General features: G+C 42.4%; 1 protein-coding gene across 1 annotated transcript in view; it reads right to left on the minus strand.

Annotated features, from left to right (window-relative positions):
* tenm1 (teneurin transmembrane protein 1) overlaps positions 1-25,523 on the minus strand; it is a 179,577-nt gene that overhangs the window by 80,214 nt on the left and 73,840 nt on the right. The window contains exons 6-8 of the mRNA XM_034598108.1: positions 17,745-17,918; positions 6,242-6,444; positions 4,165-4,372 (exon numbers count right to left, since the gene is read on the minus strand). Coding sequence (XP_034453999.1) covers positions 4,165-4,372; positions 6,242-6,444; positions 17,745-17,918 — 585 coding nt within the window. The remainder of the gene's footprint in view (positions 1-4,164; positions 4,373-6,241; positions 6,445-17,744; positions 17,919-25,523) is intronic.

Consider the following 25,523-nt stretch of genomic DNA (forward strand, 5'->3'; position numbering starts at 1 on the left):
TCCTTTTTGCCCATTGATAGGTCCATCATGTCTGATCTCATTCAGCGGGTACAGACAGTGTGGCAAGGACAGATAAAGAGGGGGCGCACATTTGTGCTTTTAGAGCATTATATAAACCTGCTGAGCTCCGTCAGCGCTGCTCGAGTTGGAAGATTCTGGTGCAGTAAGTACCTAGAGGCTGGCAGAGTTGGGGATCTGAACTGGGCTGCTGGCTGTCTTGTGCCAGGCGAGCTCTATCTAAGCTAGATAGAGTAATTAAAATGGGTGTCAGGGATGTCATCCTTTATTTGACCCTGTGCTGTCCTGCTCGGCTACTCTGAACAGGCATCAACTCCAGAGTCAAACCACTGCAGTCCCCTGGCTCGCTCTGTTCAGGGACCACGGATGACAAATCCTTCAGAGGCATTGCCCGTGCACACCCGCGTGCACACACTCACATTCACAAACATGCACACAAAGTTATTATGTGACACCCGCCTTGAGGCACATGTGACACATGCTAATGAGAGAGGCCCTGCCAGTAGCCGGAAGCGTAGCGTTATCCTCCACAGCAGCACATCGCTACAGAAACCAAAGTCATTTTCACCTCCATCACCTGTCATCGCCACACTGATGGAGTGACGGAGTGGCAATCATCTTTTCTTCCACACACAGTCAGGAGAACTCACAAACCTTCCTCCATGTGTCTCTTTCTTGCTCTTGAAAAACATATACAAATCCCTGGTATTGTATCTGGCACCTGACACATGCAATGAGCAAAAATTAATCTGCAAGGTCACAGAGTTGCCGCTAATACAGCGGAAATAAGTGATCCTTCAGAAAGCTCACGGGGCTGTAACAGTGATATAAGCTCCATATCTTTCAGGTCAATGTCTCAACTATTAAAAATCTCCAGGCAATTAACAGGTAATGTATAAAGAGCCACAGAGCCATGCCTTTATTTGTTACAGCATATTGAGTGTGTGTGTGTGTGTGTGTGTGTGTGTGTGTGTGTGTGTGTGTGTGTGTGTGTGTGTGTGTGTGTGTGTGTGTGCACATGAGTCTGAGCATCTGTGAGACACCCACTTGCTTCTTTCCACTGACTAAACCCTCTCCAGTGAGAAATCACTCATGCCATAAGTTATTGCAGTTAAATGCTATTATAAAATGGGTGCTTCCAGCCAAGTGATCTGATTGGTCAAATAAGCATTCCAATTGTACTTTATGAGCCCGTAAACCTCCAGCCATGCTTTATGACCCTTGGCCTTTATGAACTGAAGGAAAAAAAATTAAAAGGCTGCTCAGCTAAGTAGAAGGATCCAGTCGCTACCTCCGTCTATTTTGTTAAAAGTTCCAGATATCTGCATGAGCCTTTTTCCTCATGCTTTGTTGGCCATTGGGTGAAACATATAATATTTAACATGACGTGTGATGACAGTTGAAGTATAACATTTATGCATAATTAATAGGACTGGAGGAAGCACCACTCTGTGCCTGGATACACAGGAAGGAGAATCAAAAGAAGATGAGACTGGAGTGAAGGTGGCAAAACGGCAGAAATCATTAAGCCAGAGCCTTTGTAGATCACAGGTAAATCTCAACAACAATGGAGGAGGGGGGAAAAAGGGTTTTACCGACATCTGCCTCTTATTTTATCTTCGCAACATAATGAAAAAAATATTGGAAATTCAATCTCAATCCATATAATGATGCTATTCTTTTCCCCTCACGCGTATATGTGACCCAGTTATGCATGATAGTAACAATCACTGAGAAATGACTGTATATAAATAAGCATATATTAAAGTATGTACTATATATCAGCATTGTGCTGACAATTTTCTGTTCTTCTCAGCAGCAGCAGTGAGTGAAGATGTGACTGAATGCTGTGTTTGTGTGTGCGCAAGTGTGTGTGTGTGTGTGAGATTGTGCGTGAACGGATGACAGGACAACATAATGTCTTCCGACTGATACAGGTCAGTTACCAGCTGACCAAACACATCGTGTTTGAGTGTTCTGCCACGAATGGCTTCTTTTTGTCTTTTTACTTCTATCACCCTGATCATTACTGTGGTGGTCAATGACAGCATACACATTCAACACACATGTTTTACTTATATCAGCCTGATTGTGTAAAAAAAAGACATATTGTGTTGCATCAGCATCAGTCAATGTATTGTTTTCATTCTCCTCAGGTTCTCATATTTTGCTTCTTGTTCTACTCTATACTGTTATTGATCTGACTTTATTTTATTTATATATTTTCACAATGGTCTTTTGCTATTCTCTTATTTATACTCAATTTCTTTCTTGTATCTAGTTACTATTTGCTGCGGAAAAGCTCAATTTCCCGAAAGAGATCATCTCATTTCGCCCCTCATCTCCTCATAAAGCTCCACTCTGGGGCTACAGCAGTGTCTCTTATTAGAATTTATTGTACTGTAGCTCAATAGATTCGGATTTTCTGCCTCGAAAATGATGGCGTGTGTGTTTGTAACCCTCGTTAGAGGTGTAAATGGGCAGTGAAATGAACTCTGACATCAATCCATTAATATTATTTTCCTCTTTCATGCCAAATCACTTCATTAATTATTTGGAAAACCTTAACAGACTAAACGCTGCTATTCCGGGGCCATCTGTTGTGTGTATATTTGTTTTGATTATTGAAGGGAGGGAAATGAGAAAAAAAAGGAAAATCTACTTTTTGTGAACGCGGCTGCTTCCTGTTTATCTCCAAATATGTGACTGAAAATAGGTCTGGTATATTCCAGACTTTTTACAGACAGCAGACATGTCCACAAATGTTTGACAGCTCTGAAATAAAATCTGTGTTAAGCTGCATACTGTCAGTCGTCATATAAAGAACCCTGTCAATATGATGATAAAAGATGTCTCCATTACAATGTTTTGGCACTGGGGAGCGGTTTACTGATATTGGCTTACAACTAGGCCTTTCAATGACAATCTACATGATCAGCATTGAGAAAACTCTATTCCTGACCATTTACTGAATAACATAAAACCTATATAATGGAAGGCACATTAAAGGTCACTGGGGAAAAAAATCCCAAAAGTGATCGTTTTCATGGAGTGCTTCTCATAACACTATACCTGATCATCATATATCACTTTCTGCATAATTGCCATATTACCTGTCTGCTACATAAACCCCTAACCCCCCCAGGATGTTACTGTGCTACATTCTCAAACGTTGTTTTGTATTATTTGAATACAGTATTCTCTTAAGGACCACTGGACAAAGTGGGAGTGAAGAACCTGCCCTGGTAATTATCCACTTGTCTATATTCAGCCACGTACTCTTGCATTATTCACATCCTTCAATTTACACTGCCATCCGTGTGTGTCATAGCAATGAGCTCCAGTTAGCAAGCCCTGTCATTACTACAGGAGCTGTCCTCCCCTTTCTAACGCCTGTCTCTTGCCATGCCAAGCTTACTCTTACAGGAGGAAAAGTTCCCCTCAAATGTCAATGAGTTTCAAATCACTTTTTCTTTCCCCCGACCAGCACTTTTCACGTCTTTATGTTTTCAGCATATCAACAGATTAAAAGGTAGAAATCACAAGAGAGTGAAGGAATTCTGAGATACAAACAGTGCAATGAACACATATTACATTTGTATAACTATAAAAGAAGGTCAGATATTTATGTTAGCTCTAAGGCCTTGTCTGTAACTGCCGGTATTATTTGAATGGATAATTTCCTCTCCATTTTTAAACAATCTCCATCCACTCGACCTTCATTGTACAAAATATCTCCATCCAGACGAGAACAGAAAGACGACTACAAATACTCAAACATGCTGGGCCAATAGGTGGCGATAAAGTCTACATCAATAATCCGTCAAATACCGTCGAAGAAGAACACTGTGGTCCAAGTAATATTGGGCGAGGCAGACAGCTGCAAAAACCGTTAATATGGTGTACTGATGCTAAATTTAGCTGCTAATTTGTAATCAAACCTAGCAGTGCCAACCAAACATGGAGATACTGGTATATAGCCTCCATTGTTGTTGTTGTTTCTGATGCTCATTACGAGAAGCAACAGTGGGCATGAACAAACCAAGCTGTGATGCCATTGTTTCCCTCAGTTTGCGTGTGGACAGGGTGTAAATGGCTGGGAGGAAGTGCGACTACTTTCTGAGAATATGTACTAATCATGCTCACCTATGGGACTGCTGTGGAGCACCACTTGCTCCAGGTTGCGTCCATCGTTGTACAGAGCGAGGTGCCAGGTGCCGGGGTCCATGTACTCGATGAAGCCCGTTTCTTGGAGGCCACTCAGCAGCAGGCCTTTGGGAGCTTTGGCAGTTGAGATGGGATCCGTCAGCGACCTGGGCAGCGCCTTCCCATCCAGCAGTTTCACAAAGTCGAACTGAACACAATTCAGTGACACAATCAGAAAACAGTAAGACATGAAGAAATGTGATGGAGAATTTGCAAGCCAAACGTTGTGCAGTGGTGTGTGGCTGTTGCTGGGTAAACTTTATGAAACTGCCAATTGAATGCTATCGGAACACTGCCTGCATACCAGAAGAGGGTGGAATAATATTAGATGTGGATGTCTGCAAAACATGAAGCCAAAGAATGGAAGGGAAACCGTCAACCATGTCAGCTCCGTCCACCACCAGACTTGCTCTGAGGCAGTTGGTTTGATAGTTCCATGTGCTGCTAATAGCATGGGCAGACTTTACCACCCTGGTTTTCAAACACATCAGACTATTATTTGATCTGGTTCAACCTTTCTGTGCTTTTTTTCCTTTTCTCTCAACCTCTTTAACTTTCCCCACCACCCTCGTCTCTCCCTCCCTCTCCATCCTCAGACCTCCTTGAACTAGCAAGCACTCGCTGAGTCTTATTCCCCCTGAGGGCTGTGTGTCACACTAGTGTCAAAAACAGCTAATTAGACCTCTTCATGCAGGCAAGCACAGGGGTGTAGTGATGTTAAAAAGAAGACGACTCAGTGTGTGTTTTATATGTGCTTCTCGCATGACACAATCCTGTGTCGTACACTCGGTACAACGTGCTTGTGTGTGTGTGTGTTGTTTATGGGAGTCAGACTAAATCACAAATCAGTTTCTTTGTGAAAACAACGTGCATCAACACTTTTCTTTCGTCCATAGGGAAAAAAACTAAAATATCTTCTCTTGTTTTTAATTGCCAACTGAATTTTGCACCTCAACCAACATCTGGTAGAAGCAGGAGCCACACAGCCTGATCATTCTTCTGCGTCTCAGCAAGTAAAACTTGATTTTCCATCATCCTATTAATACAGCTGAGCTCAAAATGTAATTGTTCTCATTTGCATAGTTTCTGGTGCTGTTGTCAGAACAGGTATAAAACAGTGATTTGTTCATGGCTCGTAAATGCTATCTGTTAAACAAGCAGACAACAATTCCTGCTCGGCTGCACTGAGGTGTCGATCAAATCGTTATTTCAGTCTCACAAACCTGTCAGACAAAACAGGCAGTTTATTGTTACCTGTATTGTTTCTTTTGTGGCTTTACTGATCTTTTAAAATGAGTGATCACAGACAAGGTTAGAGGTGACAGGAAGTCAGCTTTACTGCCACACAATCACACAACCTGACCTGCCTCAGATATGGAAGAGGTCAAATAAGAAAGCAAGGTAGAAATGCCTATTTACCATTCTCCCAGTGGTGCCTCATTTCTCTAGTTGTTACTGCACATGAATCCTTAACACCAAACCTTCAAACTGTACTGAATAATTACTGTCACTGACCAAGCCACTGGACTTTAGCAGCACTGCACATTCACAACCTTTACTTCTGTAGTACAAGCAATCTACAAGCAATTTGACTGGAGACAAAACAGTGAATCGGCAAAAACCAATTCCAATTTCCAGATTGGGTGAAAGTGTGGCTCACTGTAACGTATTGTCAGGCTGAGTGAGCATGCAGCGGAAATTAAGCAGAGCACAGGGCAGAGATTGGGGGAGACGATGGATACGGATAGCAGGAAAATACATTTATTGAGCACATTTGATTCACAGTCATTTTTCTACCTAATATAATTTTTTGAAATATGGCCCGAAAAAAGTATTTTTGTATGTTTGAAATAAAGAAATCATGATTGAAGCACATTAGAGTTGAAAACGGCCTTAGTGTAGATGAAAGGCCAAAGCAGAGAGAAAAAAGGTGCATTAGTTTGGATGTGTTCTGAGGTAGCTGAAGCAAATAAGCCCATCTGGGTAAACAGCATGCTCTAACAGGAGCCTCCTTTACCTGCGTGTGTGTAGGTGGTATGTTCCTGCGTCCATAGACCCCCAGCAGCGCGTTGTGCGAGAGCGAGAGGTTGAACTTGATGTAGGTCGGATGGTGCACAGTCATGTGAAACCTCCAGAAAAGACCCGGCGGGATCGCCTGGCTCTGCTGGGTGCCGACGTCGACCTCGCCTCGGTCGATGGCTCGGCCTCGCACCCACTTCTCTGCAGGTAAAAACCACAGACAGGGGATATTGTTAGGTCAAATACGGCAGATTTATCAAGGTCGACAGCGAGTTCCATTCGGTATCAGAGGGAGCAATTAATAACCAACCTGATGTCCTCAAACATTAGCGTGATCAGCGGCCGTGCTAATGAAGTGAGACTGAATAGACATCAGGAGTGACTGAGCGCTGGTGAAAGTCCTGCTTTTCAAGAGACCCTGCTTTGGCAATGCTTAGGATAGACTCTGCATAAAGATGAGCTGCTTTAGAAAGGGAGTGTTTTGTCTGAGAGCTGTCCACTGGGGCTTTGTGATGTGCTATATTAGCATCTTCTAACAAGAAAGAAAGAAAAAAAAGAATGTGTGTGTATGTGTTAGCATGCGTGTGAAAGGAGAGACAGAGAGGTTGATGACAGAGAGTGAGGAGGGCAGGGGTACACACACACACACACACACACGTGCACACACGTGCACGCAGGCATTCACAAACAGCGTTACAGCACACAGATAGTGTCTTGACTGAGAGCTTGTCTTTGTGTGTGAAGAGAATAGGTCTTTCCAGCAGTCCCTGGCCATCCTCTCCGCTGCTCTCCATAAGCCTTTATCAACCACCAGGCCTGAGTGTTTTGTGTAGGGGAGCAGGCGAAGCGTCCGAGCCCTCTTTGTGTCTGCCTTGGAGAAATATATCTCTGCTTCTAAACTAAGATGGAGGAAATACGGTGACAGAGGGGAGCCAGCCGATCGTTACGGCCACAAAGGCAGAAGAACAGTTAGGGGCAGATTCATGGACGTGGCCGCTCGCTCTCAATCCATAATGCCAACAGCTTTACCACTCCATTATGGCGACAGCATGCACACCTACAGGCGAGCTGACATATATCACATGTAGTGTCACAGGGATAGGGAGGCACAGAGTGCAGGCCTGTGAGAGCTCCGGTTTCCTCTGTCACTGTTTTTAGCCATGCTGGTTCTCTCAATAGCAATATTGGTCTGTTGTTCTGTTGGTCTCTCCAACACAGTCCACACTGAAACTATTTGATGGATTGCCACACAATTTTTTACAGACTTTCGTGGCGCACATAAAATAGATCCTGCTGACTTTTCCCAAAGCACCACCAGGAAGTTGAATTTGTGGCTTTAAACGAAATGTTGCATGGAAAACATTACTCAAAAAACTGCAGAGCTGCTAGCATGGCTGTAGATACTCGGGGGGGCTTTCAGACCTACATTTGGTCATGACTAGGGCTGCAGCTATCAATTATTTTAGTAATCAAGTATTCTATTGATTATTCCATGGATTAATCCAATAATCGGATATAAAAATACTTTTGCGTGTGAGTGTGTGAGAGAGTTTGTGTGTTGAGCAAACATCGTGATGATAAGTGTGAATTCATTTAATAATATAATAATATCTAAATACTTAACACACTACTGTTTGATAGCTGCTGGTGCAGAAAAAAGCACACACGCGTGTTCAAGACCATATTTCATTACATATCTTCAAATGGGGTCATGTTAAAAAGCTGAGCAAAAATTATTAACATGGCTCAACATGGCGTTAAAGCTCAACAGAACTGTTTGATATACTATTGTTTCATACTAACATTTCTTTTAATTTGAGATCTACTACAAAATGTCAAATATTATGCAAATAAAAGCCCAAAACACAGGATTGTTCTTTTTATCTTCCATCCCCTTTATCTTTATCTTTTATGGACGATGGGATTGAAAAATAAATTGATTAATTGGTTAATTGATTGAACTAGACTGAGCGGTGACAAGACAGTGGGAGAGAAAAAGTGGTGGAAAAAGACAAAAGGGAGAGAAAGATGAGAGGGGCTGAAAACAAAAAGACGGTTCAAAAAGGTTTGTGATAAAAAGAGAAAAAGGAGAAACATAAATTATCCGACTGCTGATATCTCGACCAATTAGAATAAAGGCAGCTTGGTAGAACCGAGTTAGGCATTCACACACTCCTGCCGAGTGTACCTCAGCAGTCTATTCCTTTTAATGCTAATCCTCACTCCTGTGCCTCGCCACAAAATATAAAGGCCAGCAGAGGGATGGATGTCCCCAGGAAAGCAGCCTTTTATCCAGCACTAGATGAATTGGACATGAATAGGGCATGGCAGTTGGCAGCACACTGGCGGCTAGACAGGCGTGCAGGCGGGCCGACGAGCAGGCTGACCGGCAGGCTGCCTGGCAGATGAGCAGGCAACTCCTTCTGATGCTAATTACTGTATAGCGCCTCTCTGTTTCTGATGCAACATGGGGACAGAAAGCGGCGCTTAGGTCTCCCGTGAGGCTGGGCAGACGGGTTTGGAGAGACAAGGGGGTGGGGGTGGGGGAAAAAAAGGATGAAAAAGAGGAGGAAGAGAGGCGATGAGAGGACCATGTCCAAAGAGGAGGTGGTGGTGTCAAGTTACAGCTGCAAATGCATGAAAGAAGAAAAATCCTCGCTGCATCTCTCCCGCTCTCTCCTTCTGTCTCTGCAGCACAGAATCTGGCGCTCCGGTGAAAAGAGGGAAGGATTGAAAACCACACGGATCACATGGTGACTGGGGCTGCTCCAGGCCTCCCAAGCTGCTCAGATTACTGCTGTCAGTCAATGTGTTCCAACTGCACCGTAGCCCTGTGTATCTAAGCAAAAAAAACCTGAGACTGCTCTTTGTAAAAACATCTTTCACAACAGAAAAAATCTCTGTTTATACCTATTTGGCCGGAAAAAGCAATATAAGCTTAAACAAGTGAACAGAGATGTAAAAATTTCTTCACACCTTGCTATCTGGGGGCGTTAATAAGGAAAAAGCAGCTTGAAATTCACACTTGCTATCGGTTTCTCAACAAAAATAAAAATAAATGGCATCACATGAATTGTGCTTTTCATCATCAGTTGGCAGAAGAAGCAAGTTGTAAGCAGAAATGTGTTAAGGTTTCTTTCAAATGTTGAGCTTCTTTAAAGGGGGCGATCAAAGTGTTGCATCGCTTATTCATGTCTGCCATTAGACGCAACGGGCCCTTGTGGGCAGGTTGCTTATATCCAACACAGTGTTCAGTATAATAATGATGCTGCCTCACCCAATTACAGCGGCAGTGCGACATGGTGCACACGTAACACCGCTGATGCCCTCATCGACACTGTTCACCTACAACCCGCAGCACACTGCAATATTCTGTGGTAAATTAGCCCTTGAAAGGTGCCAATGCGACAGGACATCTGGACCAGGATGGGTTTTTACAGTCACACTCTTAACTTAACTTCCCGTTTCTAATGACTGGCAAACATCTCCTCCGCACTGTCAGCCTTCATCCTTCTTATTAAATGGGTTTCTCAAAGTCGGTGCGGGTTTGCCTGACCATCTGTCTGTGTGTGTGTGGTGCGTCTGACTTTCGCGAGCGTCGAGCGTGCGAGTGCACCAGGCCAAAGAAGGAGATGAGCTACATTAGGACACGAGGTCTAATTAATTTTTCTTGCCTACGGCTTATTCAGGTAAAACAATTACACCTGTAATCTATTTTCAAAGGAACTAAACTGTCTTTGCAATTAATGTTATTATCCTTCACATTCTAATGAAGCAGGGAACCGAGTAAAAGTGAAGCCCGGGTCTTGGTGATGGGACATGTCTGGGGGGACCTTGCGTTGCTGTGTGTGTGTGTGTGTGTGTGTGTCTGCACAAGTTAGTCGATACTGAAGCGTAGGCCTGTGTGTGAATCCCTCACACATTGCAGACAACATTAATAGTGTTCCAAATGCAAGCGAGATTGAGTTTGCCGCAGGATGAATAAAAATATCACAATGGGCAAGGTCTCTATAATTACTTGGATTCAATTAAGGGCCTTTTGAGCAGGTGGCTTAATAAGCTTTCAGCCTCCTCTCTCCACTGTGCAGCCTAATGAGTGTCAGTCAGAGTCAGGAGAAGATAATGCTCTTGGCCTTAGGGCCTTCCATTACTCTGCCATCCTCACCTTCCATCGTCAGGCCTCGGGCTATGTCTGTGACGGACATGTCTGACTGTTCACAAACTCATTCACTCCATGGGGCTCTGAGTGCACCTACATTGTTACACGTGTAGTATGTGTTGCATAAATTGACACATGGATAGAACGCTTAAGTCTTTCTTTTTTTTATTGCCCTCTCCTCAGCGCGGACTAATTCAGTCTGGGCTCAGAAAGAACAGAAAAATAACTTGGTTGGAATCCATGCTGCTAATTTTAATCAAGGCATAAATCCATATTGTATCTTTTTTATTCCCTAAACAGCTGATTTTATCATAACTCAAGGCAGTGGGGGACGTACTTGAAGACCCTGAAAATGTGTTTTCTCATTCAGCGTCGTTCTATCATCACTTGAAAATACCAGAGTAAGAACAGGCTGGATTATTTCAAAATATGCTTTTCCCCCACTTGTGCTCTTTTCACTGGTTTGAAGTAGGCAGTAATCAGACATACATTCATGCACCAATCAGAATTTAGCAACACTTGAGTTTATGTCAATTAATTCATCAGACTGAAATAAAGCCCCGCTCTGAGTATTAAGCTCTTCACGAGGAAGCCATGACAGTGTTTTTGTTAACTTGTACTTTTGCCTATTTTGTCATGAATATATATTACTACAGAGCATTGTTTACTAGGCTTTGAAGCTCGTTACCATTTTAAATAAATCATTATGTGCGACCTGATACCTTTGTGTGGTCATCAGTGGCAGATCCAGAACATGTCCAATGACTGCTTCCTGAAAATTCTGGATGATCCAGAGTTCTTACATTTCAGATGAAAAAGCTGAGCCAATAACTGTATTTCCATCAATGTAGGTAGCAAACAATTAACTCACATCTCTAATCTCTTTTTGCTGTCACACAGCCTTTGGTTTTCTTTCATCTGTGTAAGTGTGATTCAGATTTTGTCTTGATACGTTTGTATGTCAACAGTTTGGAACAAAGAGCTTGAAAAGCCTAATGTTGCCATTGACTGAAGGGACAAAAATGTAACGGCAGATGAACACAGCAGATCACTGTGAAGCAATCAGGAAACAAACAGTCCTCAAATTTCTACTCAACACAATAAGACACATATTTCCATCTGGTTGCTGTTTGTATTCTGTTTGAGGTTTGTCTGCATGGCATTTGTTTATCTTGCACCATCTACTGCTTATGTTTATGAACCCTGGAAATCTGTATAAATCGGTACAACTGCACTTTGTCTGTTCTGTATTTCTGTTTTTGCAGAACTGAACATCAGCCACATTTATATGCTTTTTGCTCAGTAATCCTAGTTTATGTACACAGTAACCATTCCTTTATCATTTCAACCTTATGCAATAGATTCTTTACAGCAAAGGCCATCAACGGTCAGCACATACTGATGAAAAGATTTATGTGACAGACTTAAAATACAAGTCAGTTCATCCTAAGCCAAAGGCAAATCAAAGCCAAAGGCAAAGCTGCTGTGGAGTTCAATTTATTGTTTCTATCCTACATAACAGGGGCAGCCTCGTGAAACTGCTCCTTCAGCTATGGCCAGTTTGACTACAGAGAGTTTTCAGTCTTAGATTGTTGGTATTTGAAGGATTGTGAATTATTCAGTAGTAGTAGTAGTAGTAGTAGTAGAAGTAGTATTCAGTATTTAAGACATTATCCTTTTAACTTCTTTTTAATCATGAATAATCTTTTAAGCACTTGGGGGTGTCTTTCACCGCAGGTTTGGAACCACTGTTATAGAAAAATACTTGGAGACAATGCTAAAAACACTAAATTACAATTTGTGCCTTTGAAATCTAACTTAAGTACAAAAACCTAAAGTGTCAGTGTAAAAGCTTTAAGATTTATGAAGTACTAGTACTTATTTCAACAGACAAATTGTCATATATTAACCACTTCATATACCATTGGATGATTCAATATATTACAATTGGTTGTGTTGTCAATGCTTCAGCTTTTTCTGTTAAATCTTAGTTAAGCACTTCTTAATTCCAGCTGTCAAATAAATGTAATGAAGTAAAACCTCAGCATATAATGGGCCTACTCAGTCAAAGTGTATGCACCTAAAAAAATCTGTTTAGCCACACTATGGCAGGAGGATTTATTTCAATAATCAAAAAGGACGTTCTAATCTGTTCACCAAGAAGATAAAAATTGACTTTTTTGTCTTTGATGTCGGAGCCTAAGACATCAATCTGCTACCCTGAAATGTCAAGACGCAGCAGAACTAAGTCCTCTGCCTTTGAAAATGTGTCATCTACACTGTAAATACTGATAGCAGCTTGAAATTATGTCGAATTTCTTCAGCAATATTTAGATGTTTTGGTTGTAGGCTAAATAACAGACAGACATGTTGCTGCTGTTGGGCTTTCTCAAGTCGAGGCACTCAGGCAGGGGGTTCACTAAATGATCTATACTCTCTGCATGTGTGTCTGTGAGTGAGTGAGTGTGTGTGTCTGTGTGTGTCTGTGTGTGTGTGTGTGTGTGTGTGTGTGCGTGTGTGTGTGTGTGCGTGTGTGTGTGCATGTGTTACATGCTGAGATTGTATCCCAGCGTGAGAAAATCAATGAGACCAGTGTAACAGGGACCGGTCCATCAGCGTTAGCACACATGCACAACGCACATGAACACTCATCTCACCCACACAGAGTCTCACAAATACACGTACACACACACACACACACAATAATTTTTCCCACATACATACATACAATATGCACACTTTCTTACACTTCTGCACTGACTGCACACATGCACAGTGCTCAGCCTCCCTCCCCTCCACTCTCTCTGCACGCAGTCTAGAATATTGATGTGCTCTTTAAGAGCCCTTCTCTCTGTCTGTGTCACATTCCATCCATCTACACACCATTTCCAACCACACAGTCACATAGAGTAAAAACAATTCAGCCCTAATTCTACTTTCATACAGTGGTTTATATGATCACCGGATAGGCTCAGACGGCGTTCCACGAGCTCCACGTTTCATCATCTTCACATTATAATGAGGCAATATGCCCCTCTACTGTATGTCAGTTTTTATCATTTCACATCATTAATATATTCGGCGTATCACGTTGAGTGAAATATTATTCCCAAAGTCTGATGTACTTCATTAAGGCAGGGAATCCACTGACAGAAAATGTTAATCTCCGGGCACTTCTACTTTCATCTGTGCCAGAGGAATTTCTGTGTGTGCATGTATGTGTGTGTGTGTGACGTGTGTGGGCGTGTCCACATGCTCGTATGCATGCATGTCCAGAGAAAAGAGAAAGATTTAGGTGCATGTACATCAGCCTGAGGTTGATAATCATGGGGTGAGTGGCAATTAATGTAGCACTAATTAGAGAGTCTTTTATGTGTGGAGGACTAAGAAGGGCTCCTGGTGATCTCTCCAAACTGCAGGAGAGATAGCACGAGGAACATAAAACACAGCGCACACGGCTTGACAAGACACGAGCCTTGTGCGGATGACACAACGTGTCAATTAGTATCTGGTGTCGCGCTGTAAACTGCCTCGCGAGGTAGATTAGAATTCTGCCACTTCGGAGCCCGAATTTCGGCGCCGATCCAACAAATCAAAAGAAGAGCCTATCTCTATGGCACTGAAGTTGACATAAAAACAACAACACTAAAAATACATGAACAAGAACACAAGAAGATTACTACCTTCCAATCATTCCAGCAAGCTCGTTTCATCTCTCCCTACTGTGTCATCAGTTTATTTCAAAGCAAGCAGAAGCTGATAACTATCCTCCAATCATTCTCCTCTGCTATCTTTATGCCCCCACTGTTATGATGTTACTTGTGTTTATAGCTGTGCAATAAAAAATGAAAATCATTTATTTCAGTAGAAGATAGGAACATTTTCCTGCTTGGTTTCTTTGTTTTGTTGACAAAGTTAATGAAATTGGCTAATAAGTTATTTCTTGAACATTTTAACATCAACAATGACTTTGATGCCTGAGGTATCATTTATGGTGAGCATGTGAAACGTCCTTCAAGTAGATTGGTATCCATCAGTCATTCTTCTCTCCTCCCATCACTCACTCTTCTCTCTCCCTGCCGTGTCGTGTTTTTATCCCTCCTGTTCCCTGCAGCCTCCTCTCACCATCCTTCGCTGTGTAATCTAGGGGATTGTGTGGTCTCTTGGTGTGAGAGGTGATGGGTACAGCAGGATGAGCGTGATAATCTGCCACACTGGATTACAGCCTAATCTCTAATCTCTCTGGCCCTCCTCTGCCCGGGGACCACCTCCACCGTGCCAATTTTATTAATCTCAGTCCCCTGCATCGACAGCTTAGCTTTGCCCATTTTGATTTCCCAGCTTTCATTAAGCATGTAACGCGATGGCAGTGGAAACAATAGATTGTCGTGATGCAACACTTGGAAGCAAATTCCGCGACCCCTGCGTGCTCTATCGGAGGATTTAGCTACTGATGAGTGTTAATCCGCAGAATGTGAGGATTCATCAAGAACAGTTGCTTTACGGATGTCCCAGGTTACCTAAATTGCAGCGGGTTGCAGTTTGGTTTGCGCATTCCCAATATAAGTGCTGAACATGGGCTTCAACAGCATCCAATGTAATATCCATCAGTCAAGCTAAGCGTGAAGGTTGCTGTGTCCTGCCTGACTTCATGACCTGGAACACTCACAATTAATGTCCCATATCATGGGGTTAAATTGGTGTTAGTAATTCTGCTGGCTAGTTGAGAGACAGCTGAGTAGAGAAAGAATATTCCAGTCACGTACTTGCTAAGAGGGGACATGATTAACCAATTTCCTTGCCTTTCTAATAAATGAGTAATCAGTTGAAGGCTGATCCCTGCACTGATGTCACTCTAGCGTATTGGAACATTTATTGTGCCAAATGTGTTATGTATGCAAACTAGAGGTGCAGAAATGTCTTGATTCTTAGATGCATCGCGATGCGGACTTGGACAACTCTGAATGGATGCAGAGACAGAACATAATCGATAATTTTTTGTAAAATTAGGACCACAGCTGATCAGGACAGACGCACATTAAAGGTTCGGTTGTCAGAGTCGTTTTCCTCCTCACGGCCTCGCTGACCTGCGCTCACTTTACACTTTAACACTAAACACTGTCACTGATCACAACTTATTAGGACACGTACAGTACAAGTACGATCCGGATTCATGATCTGACATCATCGATTAATAACTAAATACATGTTATTATCAGTTTGTGTGTGAAGAGGGACAGAGACGAACAGTAACACACATACAAACACACACACATCTGCAGACAGAAGTTCTTCCCGCCAATTATGACTGAATGTGGTGTTTTAACTTCATAGTTGAAGAAGAAGCAACGCCCTGTTTATCCAGGAACATAAATATGAATTCAGCAGGTTTTTCCTCAAGATCAGTTCTTAGTGTGAGTGATTAGAAAGCATCAGAGGAGCAGAGTCACTTGTTGACCTGCGGAGTGATGTGCCTCAGTGCAGTGGGGCTGCTAAGGGGGGCCGGGCGGGGCCTCGAAGTATCTTAACGGTGAGGTGAATATTCTAAAGTAGGTACAAGTATAAAAATAATATGTAACAATTATGTTCTGTGGGGTCATGTTCAGTGTGTGCAAGTATACACTTGCCCCAGGGGAGTTTCATTAAGTCTATCAAAGCTTATTCATAGCTAATGTGAACGGACTAAATATTGGTTTATCAAATACAGGTTTATTGCATCACCTTGGAACACAAACTTTTGATATCAAACACTGTTCGAGTCAGTTCTCAATGATAACAGTCATAAAATTAATTAATAAAATTGATGTTAAGATGTACAATATATACCTGTAATAACATTAGAAGCCAGGTAAAAAAAAGATATAATAAGGACATTTAAGACAATTAGCATTATTGTCAGATGATTTCCATGTGATTGCATAAAACTGACATAAGAGCACTAATAAATTGAAAAAACAGTGTAAAGACGTGTAAATATGCTTTTGTATTTGTATATGCTGCTGGATAGCCCTTTCTTTAATTTCATTTAGACGTAAAATATCACTTTTTAGTCTGCAAGGGGTCAAAGTGTCAGGGTTGGTAAAAAACAAGAACAGTGGGATCCAGAAAAGTCTCAGACTTTTGGACCCTAATGTATGTTGACTGGAAAAATGTGCAAAAGCAGAAGAACTAGATATATTAGCTATGTCTTAATTCAGGGGCTTCATTCTTTGGAGGCTGCATTTGAAGACTGATCGTACCACAGCGGCATAATTAGACGGTCCCTGGTACATGATGTCCAATCCTACACGTTATCACGCTATCACACTTCAACTCAACCGAACAGCTAACGAAAAACATGTTAAAAAAAAAGAAGAAACGCATTAAAATGTTTCTGTTGCTAGGCGACAGTAATGGCAGGGTAAACTGGGGACACCGATCATGGAAATCCTCGTTAGACCAAATCAAAATGAGACGGTCTGGTCTACGTTGCACTACTTCGTCGATAGCGCAGACTATTTCCTCCGACAGACCCTGAATTGAGACACAGCTAATGTCTTTTTTTAATACACACACTTCCTTGTCATAACCTGTCACCTACATTACCCACAATGCAACTCAACCAGCAACAGTTTGGCTCATGTGTGTTTTGCTTGTACAGTTAATGTAGCCTCCAGCAGCGATGGGGAGCAGGATACAGAGGACTGGAAATCTCACATCTTTCTAGCTCTACTCCCCAGATTCATTACATTTTTCAAACCTCTGGTCTTCAGCCCCAACCGGCACTGCCCCAAGACATCATTTGCCGCAACTTATCAGATTTTGTGATGCTCTCTTTATTTGGCTCCAAGGCATTAATATGGCTCCAGAGGACCTTTTCACATGTGTAGTATTACTCCCCAAAACTGGTAAACACACTTTGATGTGTAAAATCAGTGCAGCCCATGTCAAAAATTGATAAATCTCACATGTGTACTATAAATGGACTCATGTTCAACCTGCAAACTAGATACAGGCTATTCTGGAGGGATACGTTTCCATAGTAACTCAGGCAAAACTTAGTTTAGAGCTATTTTGAAATGGAATTTCCTGAAAATAACCTGACTTACCAAAATAAGCTTGGCTTAAATAGTATTATGATATAATAGGAAAAGTCCTGGTTTAACAGCACACAAATTAAAAGCAGCCAAGCACTGTTAACATGAAATGAAACGCTGAAAGCCACTGTTAATTTTTTCCCTTTAATGTTTACTAAATTAAAAATTACTGTCTTACATTTGCTCTGTTACCTGTCAATATTTGAGTGCAGAACATCTGTTATTGGGGTGCAATACTGTGAATGTGTGTGTGTGTGTCAGCTCACCTCTGTCCCCAGTGTGTGTGTTTTCCGGGTTGAGTGTGTCCAGCAGCTGTATGGAGCTGGTGGGTCTGGTTTTGCCGCGGTCCTCCTGTTGATGGTCCGCCGAGCTCAGGCCGTTCTCGTACAGCTGGCTCTCGCCGTGCCGCAGATGCCAGGTCAGACCTAACAGGTGGACCGCTGCACACACACAAACACACACACACAGACACACAGACACACAATGACAGCCAAAGGGAGAGGAACAGCAGATAGAAAGGATCATTATTCAGAGCATGCATGGAGGTGTGTCTGAATCTTCTTTAATGCCCATCTTAAAGGTCTGACTCAGTTTATGTGCCTATTAGTGCCTGGCAACACAATGGACGATTAGCAAGTACACTAACAACACACACACATAAACTTGCTCTCATGTTTGTAAACACACACACACACATATGCACGTACACATGCACATGTGAACACTGCACACGGCAGAGGTGGGCAATTAAGGCAGATCTTCAGAGCCTGAGCCCAGGGCTGGTATTAAAGAGCTAACACAGTCTTTTATGCATGACTAATGATGCTTTGAAAGCTGCTGCCGATTCACAATCCATATGGGCCTTTTAAACAACAAAGGATTTGGGAGGATACCGGATTCCCCCTCCCACTCATAAAACTGTTTACTAGGACAACAATCCAACATGCTGTTAAATAAAAACAACAAACACCTGCCCATTAAGGAAATTAATTAGTGTCTTGCAAGGCCGTCAATTAAACATTCATTAAAACATTCACCTTCCTCTGACCAGTCATCAGGCTCCATTCATGTTTGATTGTACTCCAACACTGCTTAAGTTTTCACTAATCTAAAAAAAAAAAAAAAAAAAAAGGTAACGTCTCTTTGCTGATAGGAAGAACAAAGCAAATGAAGTAAATCGTTGCAGGTTATTTTCCCTCCTCTGACACATACCGCACATCAAACAACAGCAAAGACTCAAATCACAAAGTTCCTCTGCGCTGGTGGCAGTCAGAGGATGGCTGCTGCATGCAGATCAAGGTAAGGAACTTCTAACGACTTCAAACATCTCCGCTGTCTGTCTTCTGACGCCTGATTGCCGACACCCAGAAAAAGCACTTGACACGCGCTTGCACAAAATGGCTGCTTAGAAAAAAACAAATCCACAATTACACAGCATGACCAGCACAATCACACAGGTACAGCACATTCGCACAAGTGCGTTAATGTGCCTGCTGTTTTGTTGTGTGCATGCATGGGTGAACACCCGCACACCTATACGCTCGCCCACACTCCATCCCCAGCTGATGAGAAATACCTAATTAAAACTCCAGATAGTTCAAAGCCATTTGCAGTCACTTTGCAACAGCGCGGGGAAAAAAAAAAACTATTTTCTGAAAAATACAGCAAATCCATGATGAGCTGTGAGAGTTGAAGCCAATTTGGTCCCATGCTCCACTCCAGCATCTATGGGGATCAGAAAATCATAAATTTCGACTCCTGACTAGCCCGAGCCACTGTTGCTTTAGCTATCTACTCATGCACAATATGAGCCCTTCAAAGCAGAACACTGACGATTACTGGGGCCATGAGGGAGACGCCATGCATCATTTAATTCATACTAATTGAACTGTCAGCCTGTGACGAGACTAGACATGGACACGTACAGATTCTTCAAATCAGGGTGGGTACAAGTCACTTATTTAAATTTTTTTTCTTTCCTTCACAGTACTTTTCTTATTTTTCATTATAAAAAAATCTAGTGTGGGCGGACTTTATAATTAATGCATTGCTGTGACATTAGCTGTAATGACTGATTCTGATGTCTACCTTGTACATTCAATTTCATGGGTTAAAGTTTCCAACAAAATCCCCTCTGGTGATTGGAGCGGTTTGTACTGCATCTTTAGCAGACAGGTTGGAGAAAAAAGACACAACCAAGTAGAGAGGAATTGGCAGAGAAACAAACTGACGACAGTCGGAATCGCATTTTATTTAACCAAGATAGATTGAGAAACAATACAGGAGAGATTTCCTTTGAAATACGGCCCGTTATCAATTCTCTCCCATTAGAAGTAGACATGAAATATAGTGTTGCAGCCACAAATGTAGGTCTGTATGCATCATCACTGTTTCTACTGCATTATATTATGCAGTAGAGTGGAACAACCTATCATAGTTTCATAAATTAGTCTGTAAGAGTGCTCAGTGAAGGATAACAAGTTATTCCCAAACTGAAACATTTAGGATTTTCACCATTCAATCTCTCATGCTCCATTCTCTTCTCACTTCCTCTCATCTGAATTGCTTTTCTTCTCTCCTTGTACTCCGGAACCCCCCCCACCACCTCCGTTAGCCAAGTGTCACCCACTCCAGTAATGACTCGGCAGCGACAGTCCTCCACAGGGCTCTCCTATCTTCTCCTCTTAACCATTCCATCCCTCCTCGATAGCCCCTCAGACTTTACTCCTCCTGCTCCTGCTCATCAGACTGCATCTCGCGCACTCTCTAGCTTTATGGCTGTTGACCTTTTTGCTAGAACACTTAGCATCTAGAGTCACAGAGCACACACACACACACACACACACACACACACACACACACACACACACACACACACACACACACACACACACACACACACACACACACACACACACACACACACACACACACACACACACACACACACACACACACACACACACACACACACACGTGGAGGCGAGGACAGAGAAGGACCTTGATGATGACAGGATGGTGGTGGAGAGTGCGAGTTTCTGCGTAGGCTCTTGTACTTTCGAGGACCTGATGTACTCACAGTCATCTTAAGCCTGCTAAGGACATGTTTGTTGTTTTTCACTTGACCGTGTGAATTCTGGGTATTTAAAAACTAATTTGGGATCCACAGGCAAGGACAAGACTAGGGCTTTAAAAATGTTTATATTTGAAGATACAGCTGAAGAGGAACTTAGGATTGTTTGCAGTCTCAATTATTTAGTGCAAGGCAAAGCTTTCCCCAGGCTTTGGTAGGCATGAAACCCTCCTGCTTGAATCAGTACGAAAGATTTGCAAATATTGAAGGTCTATTCTTCACCTTAGAAACATAGTTTGACAAAACGATCACAACTAAAGGTCCATTTACTTTCTTTTTTCTAGATGTGCCAATTCAATTTGTTGAACAAAATGAAACCTATAAGTAAAAATGTTTATCAGACAGCTTAAACAATTTGGTAAATACCCATTTAGAAGTATCGCTATCAGCAATTATATTTGCCGATATCCACCACTATGAAGATTTTTATTTTACAAAATGAAAAATGCAGAAAAGAGGTGCATTTGTTGTTTACATTTTCCGTTCAAAATTTGTTTATTTTCTTAATTAGAGTTCTTAGCAATTGGTTGTATTTGTGTTTTCTTCTTTATATACATTTATGGTACAGTTAAACTTTAAACTGTAAAATATTTAGCATCAATTTAATTTCTTTGTCATAATCGGCATCAGAAATGTGTTACTCCCTATAATCGGTATCGTCCCACAGAAATAAATTTCGGCCTGGCTGAAGTACGCAGACCTAATCTTGCCTTTATCTTTTTAGGTTTCAAGTCTACTTTAAATTGAATTCTGCTTTAATGGTACAAGCTGTCAAACATATGAGTAATTGCTAAAGATCCACCTAGTCATATATCTCACGACAGGTATCTGACATCTGGGGCATTTGTACAATTTGCCCTGTAGGCAATCCAGCTTTGCTCTTGACTGCATTTTGGTCACGAAAATTTGGTCACAGTCGATTTAAGATTCAGCTGTGTGCACTGCTTATGGTGAGTGCACACAGTAAGTAGGGAATTCAGCAGTAAAAAGGAATAGTTTCACATTTTGGAAAGTATGCTTACTAACTTTTTATCAAGGGATTAGATTGATACCACTGTCATGTCTGTATGGTACACATAAAGCTAACTCCCACGGTTGGTTAGCTTTGGCTCTGTCCAAAGGTACCGAAATCTAGGCGTGCCTTTAAAGTGACAAAGACAGGGTATGAATGCCCCTTAATCTAACCCCTGCCAAGAAACCATGTATTCTTCTTCTCCAAAATGCCAGACTATTTAAATGAATTCACACATGCAAGGTCAAAGTTAGATAAATTGAACCACAGCGGAGTATTTTGCTCCCAATTGCAATGAAAAAGTGTTCTGAATTTGCTGCAGCTCTGATTCTTGCCACCGACAGGCTTCTTTTTCCCCATAGCAATGGCAGTCGAGGCTCGTGGGTGTTATAGTATTTACAGCCATCTGCTCCAACAAAGTGATGGAAATACAGCCTGGTTCTTAAAATCAGAAGTGAAATAATTAAAACTGATGGTGGTGACACAATTATAGCAGGATATCATTGAATTATCCATGAAGCTGCAGTGTTTCTGTCTTTAAGTCTTTTCATTTAATCGTTCTTGGTCAGATTTATTGATTAATTGTTTGGAAGCAGAGAGGGAAACTAAAGGAGAATAACCAATGCTTGTCCCAAGTGAAATTAAACTGTTGCAGTGTGTTATTTGTCCTTTATATCTATGCTGTAAAGCTATCTTTTCAGTTTAGTCTGAAACAACTTAACAAGTATGAAGAGTTCCTAAGCCCACAGTCTGGACTAATGGACCAAAATTAAGTGACCAAATGCAGAAGGTTGAGACAGCATTAAATAATAAATGAAGGAAAAGAAGAGGAAGTAGTATTTCTTGCTGTTTTCCCCACCAATGAAGAAGTTATTCATTTTGTTGGTGATAACTTTGCTGGTAATAATACCATAATGATGACAACCCATGTAGGTGATGACAACAGGATGTACATGTACAATTTCTTTTGTCCACTCCCTAAATTGCAAAACCTTGGTTTGTACCATGGTCCGAACTTTCAGATGTCAAAACTTTTAAATGAGAATTTACAGTAGTAAAAATACTGCTTCCCTCACTTCTTAACTCATACGATCATTTTTGATCGTATGTGTGGACACACAAAATACATACACACTAGCACAGACACACACGCAGCATGCAGTCACTTATGCAAGCAGCATGTGCTCAGCATGAACCTTCACTCTCAACCTCTTATACCTCTGTCTGTCAATCCATCTCTCTGTCAGTGTCCATCTTTCCCTCTCACGCTCTCACACAAAATGAACACAACCGTCACATGTTGGAGATGAACTCGGAGTGAGTGCAGTCATTATAACGCGAGGGGCAGCAGCGGAACAGTGGCGCCTGCGAGCAGCAGTGCAACAAGCTAACAGGCAGAGGCCGTCGCACACATGAAGCATTGATCAGTGCAACTGTGTGATGACTGCCAGAGGTAATAGGACGGCCCTGCTGTGAGGGGGCTTCTGTACTGTAACCTCGCTGTCCACTACCCCACAGAGAGTGTGCGTGGAGAATGTGGCAGGCTCAAGAGAGCGGCATTGGGTGTGTGAGTCAGAGAGTTCAGCAGTAGGAGAAAGAACCGCTTGATGTGGCCTTTTGCAGGTTTACTTAAAGGTCCAGTGTGTAAGATTTGGGTGAAAGGGGTCTATTGACAGAAAGTTAATATAAAATAATCCTAGTGATGTTTTCACGAATGTGTTTCATCTAAATTACACAAGTTGTTGTTTTATTTACCCTAGAATGGGCCCTTTATAATGAAATACTTTATATTTGCATCAGGGGGGGGTCCTCTCTATGGAGGCCGCCATGTTTCTTGTAGTAGCCCAGACTGGACAAACTAAACAGCCTTTGAGTTTTTATGAAAACTGAAGGTTACCACAGGTTCTCTTTCATGTTTGGAAGGGGAGGGTGAGGTGAGTGGTGTTCAGCTGCAACGTGCAACTTCACCACTTAATGGCACTAAATTCTACACACTGCAATTCCAAACAACCAAGGAGAAATGTAAGACGGCAGAAGAATCAAATCAGGAAATTTGTGGATGAAGTTACCAAGGCTGCTGAGATAACTACTCCCATTCAGCTGTTGTGCATTAACAGCTGGAATGGAAAGCTATATGGATGGCAATTTTTTATCGTGATTGTCATGGAAACCCTGAACCCACTCAATTCTCTCTTTACACCAGTCATTGCAGACTATTGTTGTGACTATTGTTGTTGTCAGGCATGTGTGTGTGTGTGTGTGTGTGTGTGTGTGTCTGCAGATTAGATAGTAATGATTGTGGGCTCCAGTGATGACAAGATTTCACACTTGTGGTGGGAGAAAGCGTAGGAGATAGAGAGGGAAAATGTGTGCGTGTATGTGTGTGTGTGTGTGTGTGTGTGTGTGTGTGTGTGTGTGTGTGTGTGTGTGTGTGTGTGTGTGTGTGTGTGTGTGTGAACGTTCCTGTTTAATGCTCGTTACACTACTTGCAGTTATGTGGTGTTTGTAACGGTCCGGAGCCGGACTGCTGGACACTGTGCGAGATTGACTGTGAATATACTGTCTTATCGATAACCATTACAGCCAAGGTAGCACTGCAGTCAGTTAAAAATGATTTATCAATACTCTCGCACAAGCGGAAACACACCCGGGCCTGATTGCCAAGTTCTTGTTCGCTCATACACATAGCTAACTGCCAACTGTATTCTGTCTGACAACCAAAGACTACAGCTGGCTTTGCCCAGCAGCAAACGCTTTCAAGAGCATCAGTCATTCGATTTAGTGTGTAGTTTAGCATGTACAGTAAAAGCGATTGCTCATCCAAGTTCTGCATGGATGTGTCAGCCTCTAGCTAAGCCACAACTTCTGAGGGACGGGAGAAAGAAAGGCAGAGAGGGAAAGGAAGGGCAGAGCGAGATAAAAAGACGAGGGAGAGCGGGAGAGGCGGGGTTAAGGGAGAAAGGGGAGACAAATGGGGAAAACAAGTGTGAAGGAGAGTGAAGGAGAGGGACTTCAGAGCCAATAAAACAAATCGGTGTCTAAGTCAACGTTTGAGTAGAGACTGAGAGCCTGAGGGTCCCCCTGCCCTCCCGCCTTTTCGCCTGTCGGCCCTTGCTCCACTCTGACAGACAAGAGGTACTAAGTGTTTTTCTTACTCCCCTCCACCAAGCCCTTGAAAGCTACTAATGCTACTGTCATGACTGTTTAAGTGTGTACGTTTACGTGCATGAGTGTGTATGTGTGTCTGCTGACATTTGCTAGTGTGCAAGAGTGTGTGTGTGGGCAAGCAGCAGACTCGTGCGGAAATTTCTGGACTGGTATAAACCTACGGACTCGTCATCGGTGTGACCTTGCTAATCAAGGATGGAAAGTCCTGTGTGGATCAAAGGGATGAAATGATGGGAAAGAGGGATAAAGGCAGAGCGGAGGTGGTGACACACGTCCTGAATAAGGAGATTTGCTGTACATCCCTGTGTTTATTTACCAGTAAAACTCGCCGTCACTGTCATCGAGTTAGTCACGGCAGCGACAGTGCACCAAGTCCGACAGATCGCAGCTTTCTGCTTCACACATTTTTCTGTTGTTTCTTTCATTTCTAATCACACCTCCTCTCTCTTTCTCTTTCTGTCACAGTCCCCTCTCTTGCTCTCTCTCTCTCTCTCCGTCTCCCACTCACTGTGTTACTGATATGGCCCCTTTCTGAAAGCTGAGTCATGTTACAACAGACAGAATAGTGTTAAATGAGAAGGGGATCGGCGCCATGTTAGATTCCCCTCCGGCAGCCACCATCTACCAACACTGCAGACGAACGGCGACTCACAACTGCCGATCACATACAGCTCAATCCCTGCGTGCTTATGTGTTGGTGCGAGAGTGTGTGAATGTGTTTGCCGAAGAAGA

Source organism: Hippoglossus hippoglossus, chromosome 10 (assembly GCF_009819705.1).
Source record: "Hippoglossus hippoglossus isolate fHipHip1 chromosome 10, fHipHip1.pri, whole genome shotgun sequence".
NCBI lineage: Eukaryota > Metazoa > Chordata > Actinopteri > Pleuronectiformes > Pleuronectidae > Hippoglossus > Hippoglossus hippoglossus.